This window comes from Podarcis vaucheri, assembly GCF_965113315.1.
Source record: "Podarcis vaucheri genome assembly, chromosome: 16".
NCBI lineage: Eukaryota > Metazoa > Chordata > Lepidosauria > Squamata > Lacertidae > Podarcis > Podarcis vaucheri.
Genome location: NC_138754.1, coordinates 3,831,926 through 3,846,072, shown reverse-complemented (window position 1 = coordinate 3,846,072; position 14,147 = coordinate 3,831,926). Strand labels below are relative to the sequence as shown.

The following is a 14,147-nucleotide window of genomic DNA, read 5'->3' as shown; positions in this document are numbered from 1 at the left end:
TCTGGTCCAGGGGGTGACGAAGAGGCGGACACGACTAAACGACTAAACAACAAAAAAGGGATTGGGAGAAATAAGGACATACGAGCAGTGCTGGTGGTCAAGGGCAGCGGCCTATCTAGATCAGTTTCCTGTTATCACAGTGACCAAAAGGAATCTGAGTAGACTGCCTCTGGGGCTGGAGGCTCCATAGGTCGCTGTAGCTTCACTTCTCATCGAATCATGGAGGGCCAGGCACTGAGGTCCACCTCCGAGGGCCTTCTGGCAGTTCCCTGGCTGGGTGCTTTAGCTGAGATTCCTGAATTGCAGCGGGTTGGACTAGATGACCGTCAGAGTCCCTTACAACTCTACAATTCTATCATTCTGTGAGAAGTGAGGTTTCAGGGAACCAGGCAGAAGAGAGCCTTCTCAGTGGTGGCACCCGACCTGTGGAACACCCACCCGTCAGATGGCAAGGAGATAATCTATATGACTTTTAGGAGACATCTGAAAGCAGCTCTGTATCAGGAGTTTTTAATGGTTTTTAAAAATGTTTTTACTTATACTTTTCAAGTTTATACATTTCGTTAGTTTTACAACCAATTTAACACTTTGACTTCCTTCCCCCTCTTTCTGCGGCTCCTTAAATTTATTTTTTAATACCTTCCGCCTATCCAAATTCATTTAATTATCTGCTTTTAAGTATATACTCTTATGAAACTGCAGGTTATTACAATAATCCTGTGAATGTTTTTATCGGTTTGCAATATTCGGTAAACCATTTCCATCCTTTTATTAAAAAGTTTATCTTTATTTCTTATTCTTCCGATAAGTTTCGCCAATTAAAGTTTTGCTGTTTTGTGGCGTTTTTTATATTTTGCTGGAAGCGGCCCAGAGTGGCTGGAATACAAATAATAAAATTATTATTGCGGTGATGATTAAGCACATCAGAGGAGCTCTGTATGTGGACCAGGCCAGTGGCGCCTAAGAACCAAGTTGAACCAAACCGCAAATAAAAATTGCCACCTGAAAACCTTTTCAGTTCTCATGCTCTTCAGCAAGTGAAACAGCTGTAGACTTTCCAGCACCGCACCATCTTTTCTGGCCAACATTCAGGCTTTTTGTTGGGGCTTCTGATGTTTCTTGCCATGAAAGCTAGGAATGGAGCCTCCATAGGCAGTGAGAGTCTACCTGGGAGGCGAGACATGGTCTCCATATTCTCCTGTTTTGCACCCAACCCTGCCCTCTAGTGTTGGCTAGTGGAGTAGCAGCACTGTCAAGTTTTAAAAGCCCTTTTCCGTCAATAAACGGCCCACTTCTTCGGCAACCTTGTGAAATGTGTATTTTTATGACTGACATGCCGCATGTGTTCGTGTCTCGGTGTGCTTGTACCTGCCATACCCGCATTGAAAGGAATGCAGCCCAGATAGGCAGTGTCCATAAAACGGTAAAGGGACCCCTGACCATTAGGTCCAGTCGTGGCTGACTCTGGGGTTGCGGCACTCATCTCGCTTTACTTGCCGAGGGAGCCGGCGTACAGCTTCCGGGTCATGTGGCCAGCATGACCAAGCCACTTCTGGCGAACCAGAGCAGCACATGGACACGCTGTTTACCTTCCTGCCAGAGTGGTGCCTATTTATCCACTTGCACTTTGGGCTTTTGAACTGCTAGGTTGGCAGGAGCTGGGACTGAGCAACGAGAGCTCACCCCATCGCGGGGATTCAAACCGCTGACCTTCTGATCGGCAAGTCCTAGGCTCTGTGGTTTAACCCCCAATGCCACCCGCGTCCCTTAGGCGGTGCCCATACTCAGATCCAATTTACACCCCCCGTTTTCAATCCTGCGCATGTTGTGCTCCATCGCGGATCGGGGCGGAAATCTCCTCCTGGGACAAAAACTTTAGCTTTCCTGCATTCCCTGGGAGGAACCTCGAACCTTCACCACTGCCTGCCCAAGCGGTTAGCAATTCAACAGGTGCAGCTGCCCTCAGCCCTGAATTTCACAGCCAAGGGAAAAAAAGGATGTGTGTTTTTTCTTTCTTCGTTCTATTTGGGGACCAAGCTTTTACTTCCAAGGAACTCGAAGTGGCGTGTATTTTTTCCCCTGCGTCCCCTCCCTGCTTCATCCTCACAGCAGCCTTGTGAAATAGGTCAGGCTGAGAGACGGCAGCTGGACCAAAATCACCCCGGCGAGAGCTTTGTGGCCGAGTGGAGATTTTCGAACCCGGATCTCGCTGGTCACCATCCAACGCTCACCCACCCTGGTTCTCAGTATCTGATGGATCGATCATGGTGAGGGAGGGGGAATGTTGGATCAGCAGAGGATGGTGTGTGGGCGGGGCCAAGCCAAGGGGTGGGTGGAGCCAGAGCCAAAAGTGGGCGGGGCATCCTTTTCTCCCTCCCTCTCTCTCCTCCATCACCTTTTCTGTCTTCTGCCCCTCTGGTCGGTCTCTCTATTTTGACTAATGGGTATATTGAGGATGGATATATAGATTTTTTTTTAAAAAAAATAGGTGTTTTTTTTAAAAAAAACAGTATTCCTAGACATCTGATCTGCCAGGAGCTGGCACAGAAATAAAAGACCCGATATATTCTAAAATAGAATGTATATTTGAGTGCAGGTTCTTTGTTTTTGCTTTTATTCATTAGAAAGTGTATTAAATCCATTTCAAACACACTCCACAACAGCATGCTAGAGACACACAGAGGCAGCTGAAGTCTTTGGCCTGCGGTGAAGCCCTCCCCAGACCCAAAATCTTGCAAAAAGTGACGGTTCAGTTTCGTCTGCAGCGGCTGCCCCGGTGCAGAGGCTAAAAGTCTCGTTGTACTTTCCCCTGTGGCCTGGTCCAACAGGTCTGGAAGGTTTCCCACAAAAGCCTGTCTGACCTGTTGGACCGGAGGCGACGGTGAGACAAACAGGGTGTGTGTGTGTGCATGTCCCGCAGATAGCAATGCCTTTCTCTGATCCCTCTTGAGACAACGGCCTATCTCCGGATCAACAGCTCGCTGAACCGTTCTCTTCCCCGTTTCAACGAGCCTTGGGCTCCGTAGATCAAAACCTCTTGCTCTTAACGGCCGATGGAACCGGGGAGCAAACAGTAGACGCGAAACGTTTCCAATAGCCAGACCTGCCGTTGACAGAGATCTCCCCGCGATCCAGAAAATTATACCTGCCATTGCTGTATATTGTTTTAAATGTCTGCTTTGCTTTCGGGAGTGCAGTCCCATTATGTGTTTTGCAAGCTGGTCTCAGACCGTAATAATGAATTATTATTATTATTATTACCTGCGGACAACTGCACTGTGCAACTTTGTCTCTAGCCTTTGCCATTAGTGGAGACCCCGCGTTCAAGGTCTGTCTCCCCGAGCTGCAGAAACGCTTTGTCCAACCATCTCCCCGCCCAAAATCCTTTCCCCGCTGCCTCTCGTTCCTCCACGTGCGGGACCGCTTGGCGGAGAAACGTGTCGCGTGTTAGATTCCCCCACATCCGTCCGTGCGTCCGTTCGCACACACAAACACATTCACACACCCCTGCTAGAGAATTTCCCCGGGTTCAAAAAGGAGTCCGTCCAGCATCACTTCTTCCCCGGTTCGTCGTCCGCGGAGGAGCGAGCCTCGGCGATGCGGCTGAACTTTTCGAAGACGGCCTCGGCCGACAGTTTGGGGAGGCCCCGGTCGAGGGGGCACTCGTCCACCAGGCTGTTCATCGGAGTGGGGGGCAGCGGGGCGTCGTCGTCCGCGGCCAGGTCGTCCCCCAGGCGGTGTGGCTTCGTGGGGTCCTTCCTGGGGCCGCCGGCCCCCCGCTCTCGCTCGCAGGATTCAGCGCCGCGGGGTTCCGGCCTCGTCTTGCCGCACGGGGCTGTGGCCTCGGGTTGCATAGCGGCGGGGGCCGGCCGGTCCCACTCCCGCAGGAAATCTCGGACGACGGGGAGGACTTTTTTGCGGGAGGCGGTGGTGTTGCCCTGGTGGTAGGCTCGGACGGTGGCGTATGGGCTTTCGAGGGGAGACAGGTTCAGGGAAGGGCTGCTGGAGGTTTCCAAAGCTCGGCAGATCTGGGGAAACAGAAACGCAACAAGCCCGATGGTTACAGAAGATACGTTCAACACTGCAATACAGTGGTACCTCGGGTTAAGTACTTAATTCGTTCCGGAGGTCTGTTCTTAACCTGAAGCACCACTTTAGCTAATGGGGCCTCCTGCTTCTGCCGCACCACCGGAGCACGATTTCTGTTCTTATCCTGAAGCAAAGTTCTTAACCTGAAGAACTATTTCTGGGTTAGCGGAGTCTGTAACCTGAAGCGTATGTAACCTGAGGTACCACTGTAATAGTCCTAGGCTCTGTGGTCTAACCCACAGCGCCACCCGCGTCCCTTAAAAAAGGTGTAGTCCTAGGTATATCAGTGAATACAAATCTGAATGGTCAAATTGTGTTATTACTGTTATCATGGGTTTTTTTGTATGTGTATTTTGTGGTTGATGTTTATATCGAAAAATTGATTAATTTTTTTTTTAAAAAAAGCAAGGCGGAGGGCTGAAAACTTCGTTCCACAAAGGGTTTTCCTGATGCAAAAAGGTTTTGTTTTTCAGCCCTTTGCCTTGCTTTCTGGGCTTTGGGAAACTCCCAAACAGATTCCCAACAGCCTCGTGAGAGTTTCCAACACTTTGGTAAGCCCCCTTTCTATGTATTTATTTTTCACCGCTGTGCGTACAGCGGCAATTGTGCATGTGAAATTACTTGTGTTCCTACCTTACTTATTCAAACCTCGCATTTCCCCCCCAAGACCAAGACTCAAATTAGAACCACACAGATGAAATACAGAAAGCTGAAAAACAACGGTTCAAAAGTAATTAAGTCCTCGCAGAATTACGTGGCCATAGAGTTTTTCTAACCGAATTGGTTAGAAATGCAGATCACGAAACGGCTGCTGTGTATGCCTTTCGCTGTTTGGATATTGCTGTGCCCTTACTTTCATAAACCGATAGTCAAGACTGAAAATAAATGTGTGCAGCCTGGGGTCTCACGACGACAGGAGAAAGGGGTGAGAAAAGGTTAAGGAAATAAAATGAAGCAAGCAAAGAAAGAGCCTTAGCTCAGCTGCAGGCGGTTGGAGGTTGATGGGTGGCTAACAGATTGAGGTTGAATCCTGACAAGACAGAAGGACTGTTTTTGGGGGACAGGGGGCGGGCGGGTGTGGGGGACTCCCTGGTCCTGAATGGGGTAACTGTGCCCCTGAAGGACCAGGTGTGCAGCCTGGGAGTCATTTTGGACTCACAGCTGTCCATGGAGGCGCAGGTTAACTCTGTGTCCAGGACAGCAGTCTACCAGCTCCATTTGGTACGCAGGATGAGACCCTACCTGCTCAAGGACTGTCTCGCCAGAGTGATGCATGCTCTGGTTATCTCCCACTTGGACTACTGCAATGCGCTCTACGGGGGCTACCTTTGAAAGTGACCCGGAAAATACAAGTAATCCAGAATGCGGCAGCTAGACTGGGGATTGGAAGTGGCCGCCGAGACCACATAAAACTGGTCCTGAGAGATCTGCTTTGGCTCCCAGTACGTTTCCGAGCCCAATTCAAAGTGCTGGTGCTGACCTTGAAAGCCCTAAATGGCCTTGGTCCTGTATACCTGAAGGAGCATCTCCACCCCCATCGTTCAGCCCAGACACTGAGGTCCAGCTCCGAGGGCCTTCTGGCGGTTCCCTCATTGCGAGAAGTGAGGTTACAGGGAACCAGACAGAGGGCCTTCTCGGTAGTGGCGCCCGCCCTATGGAATGCCCTCCCATCAGATGTCAAAGAGATAAACAACTTCCTGACACTCAGAAGACATCTTAAGGCAGCCCTGTTTAGGGAAGTTTTTTATATTTAACGCTGTACTGTTTTTAACACTTGATTGGGAGCCGCCAAGAGTGGCTGGGGAAACTCAGCCAGATTATTATTATTATTATTATTATGCAGTGCATCTGTTTGGAGTGCAGAAGGCCATCTGCAGCGGCGCCTCCGGGCAAGGCTACAAAAGAGGAAGGCCAGACCAAAGTCCACCTCGTGGGCCCCGTCTGCAGGACGGAGGGGCTTTCCTCCCACCTGTCGGTCGCATCCTGAGACCCCAACCACTCACCTCGATCAGAGAGGCGAAGGATGGGCGTAGAAGGGGTGGCAGAGGCGAGAGAAATCGTCCTAAGCTGGGCTCTCTCTCTCGCACCGCTGGCGTGGAAGTTTCTAGGGCTGTTGATAAGAGCCTCTTATTTTAGGTCTTTTTGACAGCCCCTTTTGGAAATGCGGAAGTCAGCCGAGGACAGCAGCCCCCGGATGGCGGTGACTCACTTGTGGGCTGTCCGCGACGTCAGGCAAACCCAGAAACGGCGGCCACAGGATCTGAGCCTGCCGTCGCGATGCCAGATTAGCCTTTGCCAATAAAAGGCAGAGGAGAGGGTGGGGTGGGGGTTAGGAACAGTCCCAAAATATGCCTTCACAAAGAGGAGGCCCCCTCATCTGACAGCAAGGTCAGCTCAGAACGGTCAAAAGCCTTTTTTTGGCGCTTCGACGCAGGGCTAGCTCGGATTTTCTGGGCCGAGGGCCGCTTCTGTCCTTCGTGGGCCCTCCGGGGGCCACGTGGCGGCAGAAAGTGGCTACATGACACCACGCACACAATGCGCAACACATGTGTACAGCTGAGATCCGAAAATTGTCGCGTTGGAAGGGACCAGAGGGTCATCCAGCCCAACCCCCCCTGCTGTGGAGGAAATTTTCTCTCTCCAAAGAGTTCAAGGTGGTCCACATGGTTCTCCCCCTCCTCCTTTAATCCCCACAACAACCACCCTGTGAGGTAGTTACAGATAGGTAGCCGTGTTGGTCTGCCATAGTCAAAATAAAAAAATTCCTTCCAGTAGCACCTTAAAGACCAACTAAGTTAGTTCTTGGTATGAGCTTTCGTGTGCATGCACACTTCTTCAGATACACTGAAACAGAAGTTGCCAGACCCTTCTATATAGTGAGAAGGTGGGGAGGGGTATTACTCAGAAGGGTGGTGGGAATGGGAGATTGGCAGATAGCTGAGATGAGCCTGACATCAAGAATCACAAAACAGAGAAACCAGTAGGAGAACACTTCAATCTCCCAGGACATTCTATACAAGATCTCAAAGTAGCTGTTTTACTACAAAGGAATTTCAGAAATAGACTGGAAAGAGAAGCGGCTGAATTGCAACTCATTACCAAACTTAAAACCATGGAGAGACCTGGTCTGAACAAAGACATTGGATTCTTATCTCATTATACATGACTAAGCCATTTTTCACCTTCTCACCCCTTGCCTTTTCCTGTAAGACCTATTACAGTCGTTAAGAGTCGTCAACAGGCTCATCTCAGCTATCTGCCAATCTCCCATTCCCACCACCCTTCTGAGTAATACCCCTCCCCACCTTCTCACTATATAGAAGGATCTGGCAACTTCTGTTTCAGTGTATCTGAAGAAGTGTGCATGCACACGAAAGCTCATACCAAGAACTAACTTAGTTGGTCTTTAAGGTGCTACTGGAAGGAATTTTTTTATTTTGCCTGTGAGGCAGGTTAGGCAGAGAGAAGACAGCAACTCGGCCAAGGTCAGAACCAGGGAGTTTCATGGCTGAGTGGGGATTTGAACCCGGGTCTGTCCCGGGTTCTAATTCAGAACTCTCATCGCTGTGCCATGCTGTATCCCGCACAGCAGAGCAGTGGTTGTAAATGCTTCCGCATAAACTAGCATGGAAATTCTCAACATCAGCCCTGCAGGGTTGTTCATTTCGAAGTTGCAATTGCTTTGGAAAAGACGGGGGTTTAACGGAATTTACGCGGGTCCCAGAGAACCAAAGTTTAGCTGGATGAAGGTCCAAGGTTCAAGGAGAATCCACGCCGGATCAGGCCCCAAAGGCCCATCCTAGACCAGGATCCTTTTATTGCAGCAGCCATCTAGCCCAGTACTGTCTGCTCTGACCGACAGCATCTCTCCTGGGTTTCAGGCAGGAGATACCGTATTTTTTGCTCTATAAGACTCATTTTTCCCCTCCTAAAAAGTAAGGGGAAATGTGTGTGCGTCACATGGAGCGAATGCAGGCTGCGCAGCTATCCCAGAAGCCAGAACAGCAAGAGGGATTGCTGCTTTCACTGTGCAGCGATCCCTCTTGCTGTTCTGGCTTCTGAGATTCAGAATTTTTTTTTCTTGTTTTCCTCCTCCAAAAACTAGGTGCGTCTTGGGGTCTGGTGCGTCTTATAGAGCGAAAAATACGGTAGTTCCCAGCTCTACGTGTGGATGCTGTCGGATATTGGACCGGGGACCTCCTGCATGCAAAACGAGCTCTCTGCCACAGAGCTACAGCTCTCCCCCTAAAACTAAAATTATAAGGTTCTAGTCCTCAGGGTTCTGAATGCTGATCTGAAGAGCAACGCAGGAAGCTGCTTCCTGCAGACTCAGATCACAGACCCAGTGGCTCTTTGGGGCTTCAGGAATATATTTTGCTGCCCAAGGTGGAGATCCTGGGGACTGAACCTGGGGAGACCTTCCCCTCAGCTCCCCCAAATTCTAGCCTGCTTCCGGTTCCAAATAGCATTGCACCCGCCCATCCCCTTTGCCTGAGCCCTACCAATGCCTCAGCCCTGACTCTGCGAGGCTCCTTTGACAACCACAAGAAATCGAGCCTTTGGGGTTGTCATCGGGCCAGCTCTGTGGAACTCCCTGCCACTGGAGATCCAGCAGGAGAACTTAAAAACACCTGCTGAAAACTTTTCTATTCCAGCAGGAGTACGTCCTTCCACAAGGGTCAATTCACGTCCGTTTTTAACTTTCTAATGGATTTATAGTATGGTTTTATTGCTCTAAACCGCTTTGACATGTACATTTGTTTATGATATGGTGGTAGAAAAGCAATTTTTAAAAATAATGATGGAGTAGGGAGAGGTAAGTAAAGGAACCCCTGACCGTTAGGTCCAGTCGTGGCCGACTCTGGGGTTGTGGCGCTCATCTCGCTTTACTGGCCGAGGGAGCTGGCGTACAGCTTCCGGGTCATGTGGCCAGCAGGACTAAGCCGCTTCTGGCGAACCAGAGCAACACATGGAAACGCTGTTTACCTTCCCGCCAGAGTGGTACCTATTTATCTACTTGCACTTTTGACATACTTTCAAACTGCTAGGTTGGCAGGAGCAGGGACCGAGCAATGGGAGCTCACTCCGTCGTGGGGATTCGAACCGCCGACCCTCTGATCGGCAAGTCCTAGGCTCTGTGGTTTAACCCAAAGCGCCACCCGTGTCCCATAGGGAGAGGAGCCCCCCTAAAAACACACACACACACACACCAAACCAGTGGGCAGCATCAAAGCTACAGCCAGCCTTGCAACCTGCCCAGCCTTGAAGGCCTTTCTTTGCCAGAGGCGAAAGCTGTGAGGACTTCACACTGAAAAGGAAAGAAAGAAAAACCACCCAAATAAATGCCCTCATTTGTATTCAAGGAGGAAGGGCAGAGAGGGAGGGAAAAGGCGATTTTTGCAGCTGCCTTGTCAAGGACGGAGGCTGAGGGAATTAGCCGCTTTGTGAACCGTGTCCCTCGCTTGTTATGCGTCCATTAACTTCTCCCGCCTCCTAATAAGCTCCTTCCAGGTGGCGGCGTGCAGAGGAAGAACCGCAAAAGATATCGAGTGAAGGAGAATGGTTTGGGGCCTCTTTCTTTTGCAATAAAAAATGTAAGGTCTTCTATATCTATAATGAATGTTATTTAAATGTACCAACCAAGCACAAACATAGATATGTGGACCACATGTCTGGAGCGGCGCAGGAAGACCGTCCTGAAACCATTTTGACTCCCAAACTGACCGAATGTTTTCTCTGCAAGGAGGCAGGGCATGAATTGGGTAATCACTGTTTCAAAGGAATGAGCAGACTACCAGGAAAGGCAATCGGATAAGGCATTATCAGATAACCTGGCAGACAGGAAAAACAACAACATTCAAATTTCTGTTGTAGACCACCTTTTCTGTGATGTATATGTATGATGTTTGGGGCGGGTGTCTTGGGTTACACCCCTTCTGGGATGTATGGAGACCTTGAGCTCCAGGGCGGGCAATTTAAATGTCTATATAAGGGCAGGCACACCTTGGAGACACTTGAGAGTCCCATGGACTGCAAGAAGATCAAACCTCTCCATTCTGAAGGAAATCAGCCCTGAGTGCTCACTGGAAGGACAGATCGTGAAGCTGAGGCTCCAAGACTTTGGCCACCTCATGAGAAGAGAAGACTCCCTGGAAAAGACCCTGATGTTGGGAAAGATGGAGGGCACAAGGAGAAGGGGACGACAGAGGACGAGATGGTGGGACAGTGTTCTCGAAGCTGCCAGCATGAGTCTGACCAAACTGCGGGAGGCAGTGGAAGACAGGAGTGCCTGGCATGCTCTGGTCCAGGGGGTCAAGAAGAGGCGGACACAACTAAACAACAACACCACCACCGTGGTTCTGGGTCCCTCCTCTCTCCTTTGTGTGGGGAGTGAGGACCTTGTTGCAACAGATCAATAAAGATCAGGCTTACTAGCTGCTTTGCTTCTCGATATTCTCTGGTTGGCCTCTGTTATTTTCTCCTACCAACAGGGAACCTACGTAAGGACTCTATATGGGCTCTTGGATACCCCATAAGGGGGGAAAGGGCAGATTTTTGTTTACAACATGGGAAACCAACAAGCAGAATTTGAGCTCAAGAGCAGCTCTCCCCTCCTGTGCTTTCCAGAGACTGGGATTCAGAAGCAGCTTTTGAAGGCAGAGCGCAGCCATCATGCCCAGCAGCCATCGCTAGGCCCCTCCTCCGCCATAAATTTGCCCTGTCCTCTTTCAAAGCCACCCAGGTTTCAAAGCCATCTTGTGGGAGGGAGTTCCGCAGGTCAACTCAGTGCTTCGCGAAGAAGGAATTCCGTCGATCTGTCCCGAATCTTCCAACACTCAGCTTCACCCTTCAACAGCCCTCCATCATGCCCCTGTGAGTGTTTTGGCCCCGTGAGTGTTTATATCTGTTGCTCCGCCCAGTTTTGCCCCTGGCCCCGCCCACCACCAGCACACGGTCCCCAGAAGGCGCCGTCTCCGAAGAGGCCTCGCCCCTCGGGAGGGCTGGTTGTTGTTTTTTAAACACCCCGGAGGGAATCTCTCTTGCAAGACGATGCTATGGCGGACGGGCTCTCGGCAGCTTAAAATACGAACAAGTTCGCTGCAGCGGAAGCTTCCGAAACACAAACGCTTGTCCTCAGCAGGCAGGGAAATTTTGCAGGCAAGTGAAAAGCGGCCGTGGTTCAGAGCGGAAGGACTTCGGGGGATGGCTGGCTTGGAAGTTGAAATAAATTGGATTCCACCGGTCTGGGCACAAATAGAGATAAGGGTTCCCTCTCCCACTGCCTCCACTGGCTGTGTTGTCGCAAACCATCATTGAACTTTTATTCTTGCAACTGAAACACTGCAAAGGTTTTTTTCGCTTTTGGTTGCTTTTTGAGCGTATTATTTGCAATTTCTGATGCTTCTCTAGCCGGCTGGGGGTGTGGGGGTGTTTGGCTTTCTCCCCGCACCCCGAATGATTGCATTAACTCACATGCAGATTGAATTAACCAGTTGCTTAACTAGAACTGATATGATTGCTCAGCAATGGGTTCTTTTTTTCAAGCAGGAGACAGCCCCCAAAGCACTTCCCCAAATTTAAATAAATAAGTTTTTTCCATACAATTTATATACCGCTTGGAGTGGGTTTTTTTTTTGGGGGGGACACCACTAAGCGATTTGCAAAAAGGATAAAACAATGAAATTATCAATAAAGAGGGTTAAAAACTGGTATTTAAAGCCTTCAGAAATCAGCGCTGGGCTGAAAATGAGATTTTAACGCATTTCGATGTTCTACGTGTCTGGAGAGGCTTGTTTAAATTTTGACCCTTGGGGGCGGGAAAGTAAGCCAACTGAAAAGCATGATTTTAATGATGATAATAACAGGAGAGAATGAGATTTTCCTAGGTTCCTACCACGCTGCCAGTTTGAAATACAGGTTGCAGTTTCGTACACATTCGAGGCACTTTGGAAAAAATGAAGCCCTCCGAAAATGCTGAGGACTGGAGGCTTGATCTTTTAAAAAATAATAATAAGGGAGTGGTATCGTCTCCTAGATTTTTACCACGCTGCCAGATTTTTTTGCATTGAAATACAGGTTGCAGGTTTGTAAACATGCGTGTAATAATAACAATAATAATAAACATTAGTAGTAGGTTGTGCAGGAGAGAAAATTTATCCTAAGCCCTATTGGACACAGCGGCATATCCGCACTGAGCAAATGCATTCAGGGTGGTTAAAAAAGGAGGCGCCTTCGATTCCTGCCAGAACACACAAACGAGCTTTTTAAATACTGGCAGGGAGGAAGAAAGAAAGGAAGGAGAAAATGGAATCCGTTAACACCCTTCCTTCTTAAAGCTCTGTCTGTGCAAAAAAAAAGGAATCGAATCAATACAGAATCGAATTAATGCAGGGCTGAGAAGGATACCCTCCACCACTCAAAGATGGGGAGTGGGGCAGAGGACAGAGGAAAGTGGGGGGTGTAAGGAAGAAGACCCTCCCCAGAGACCCCACTTACCTTCCGTCAGGCAGGCCGGGGGAAATGTAGTGTGACAACCGCGAGCATGACAGGGCTTTCTCCTGCGCACTGAACGTCCCCCCACTTAGTTAGCTGGTGATCTCAGAAACCTTTGACCGTGGTTAATGAATGACGACTGCTTTAGCAGAGGGGTGGGGGACCCACTCGCCTGCGTAAACATCCCTCCCCCTTGCCTTGGGAGTCAGCCAAGCGAGGCTCCCTTCTCTCCAGACGGATGGATGGATGGATGGATGAATAAGGACTGTCTCTCCTGGCCCACACACGCCCGGCTATGGCAACGGGGAAGATCTGGGGAGAAGCAGGCAGAGGATATGGGGTGGAGGCTTTGGGGCACCGTGGAAACGTAGCGTGAGAGCTGACGGGGAGGAAGGGAGCCCAGGAAAAGGACAAAGGACTCGATCAAAATAGCAGGGATTTTTTTTGTCTGCGCATGGAAACCTTGCAGGTCTCGACTTCAAACTCTGGAAGAGAAAGGTGTTTTTTGGAGTGGTGGCCAATTTTGCAAGGGGGGAGTTCCCAACAGTTCAGATCCAGGGGAGGGGTGAATGTTGTTTCCTTTAGGGGGGGTAATGTGGCAGCAGGTGGGGCCAAAGTGGTGGGGGCTTGTGGAGTGGGTGGGGTTTTGGAAACAGGCCATGGGTTCAGCTGCAGGTTACCCCGGCACGGATAAATTGGGAGGCCTGATTTCGCATGCTTGTGTGCATCTAGTGTTTACACCATCGTAAAGAGGTTCAGAAAAGGAGGGTGGATCCGTGCGAAAGGCGTTCCGAGTTAAAATCAACACACGCCGACGCAGACCCATGTAAAAACTACATGCACCGTGAACAAACGTTCATTTCTAAATGCCCCAAGCAAATCGAAGGTATTTTAACACGTATAAGAAGAAATAACATTGCACAAACCCCCAATAAAACGATATAAAACCTAAATTATTTTTTTTGAAAAGCCAGAACGAACATAACATTATGAATTTCCCCAGGCAAGATACAGCAGCCTCTTTTAGGTAAATAAAAATCCCCTATCAATTATTTCAGACAGAAAACGTGTAGTCTTTGGTACTGAGTATCTATCCTGTCAAAAGAGCAGATAAACGATGGGGTCTTACCCCAGCTGGACTACAATTCCCATCAGCCCCCACCAGCGCAGATGTATGGGAGTTGTAGTGCAAAAGATCAAGCTGGGGAAGCCTGAATGGACCTCTCTAACATTTGTCCCACCAGCGTGGAAGTCAGAGAGCTCTGTCCGAAGCTGCTGCAATTCTACATGTTCGCCCGAGGCGAGCAACAGAAATCATGCAAGCGAGTATGAGAAGAGTTCACTCTTCTCATACATTGCAGTCCATGAACATTACATAATGACATTACACACTGCCCAACGAAATGCCCCAAAGGGAAACCTTGACGCAGGACCTGAGAACAAGAGCTCCCTTCCTGTTGTTTCCAGCCACAAGCATTCAAAAACATCTAATAGCCTTCCCCTCCACAAATGTTCCTAATCCATTTCTAAAGCCATCATTGCCTCCTGCGGCAGCGAGTTCCACA

The 14,147-nt window shown here is 49.5% G+C and overlaps 1 protein-coding gene across 4 annotated transcripts in view; it reads right to left on the bottom strand.

The window, feature by feature from the left end:
• Nucleotides 1-2,597: 2,597 nt before the first annotated feature.
• The window catches only part of PRUNE1 (prune exopolyphosphatase 1), a 113,166-nt gene continuing 101,616 nt past the window's right edge, over nucleotides 2,598-14,147 (bottom strand). For all 4 annotated transcript variants that reach the window (XM_082202267.1, XM_082202268.1, XM_082202269.1 and 1 more), the window contains one exon: nucleotides 2,598-4,028. In XM_082202267.1, coding sequence (XP_082058393.1) covers nucleotides 3,552-4,028 — 477 coding nt within the window. In that variant the 3' untranslated portion in view covers nucleotides 2,598-3,551. The remainder of the gene's footprint in view (nucleotides 4,029-14,147) is intronic.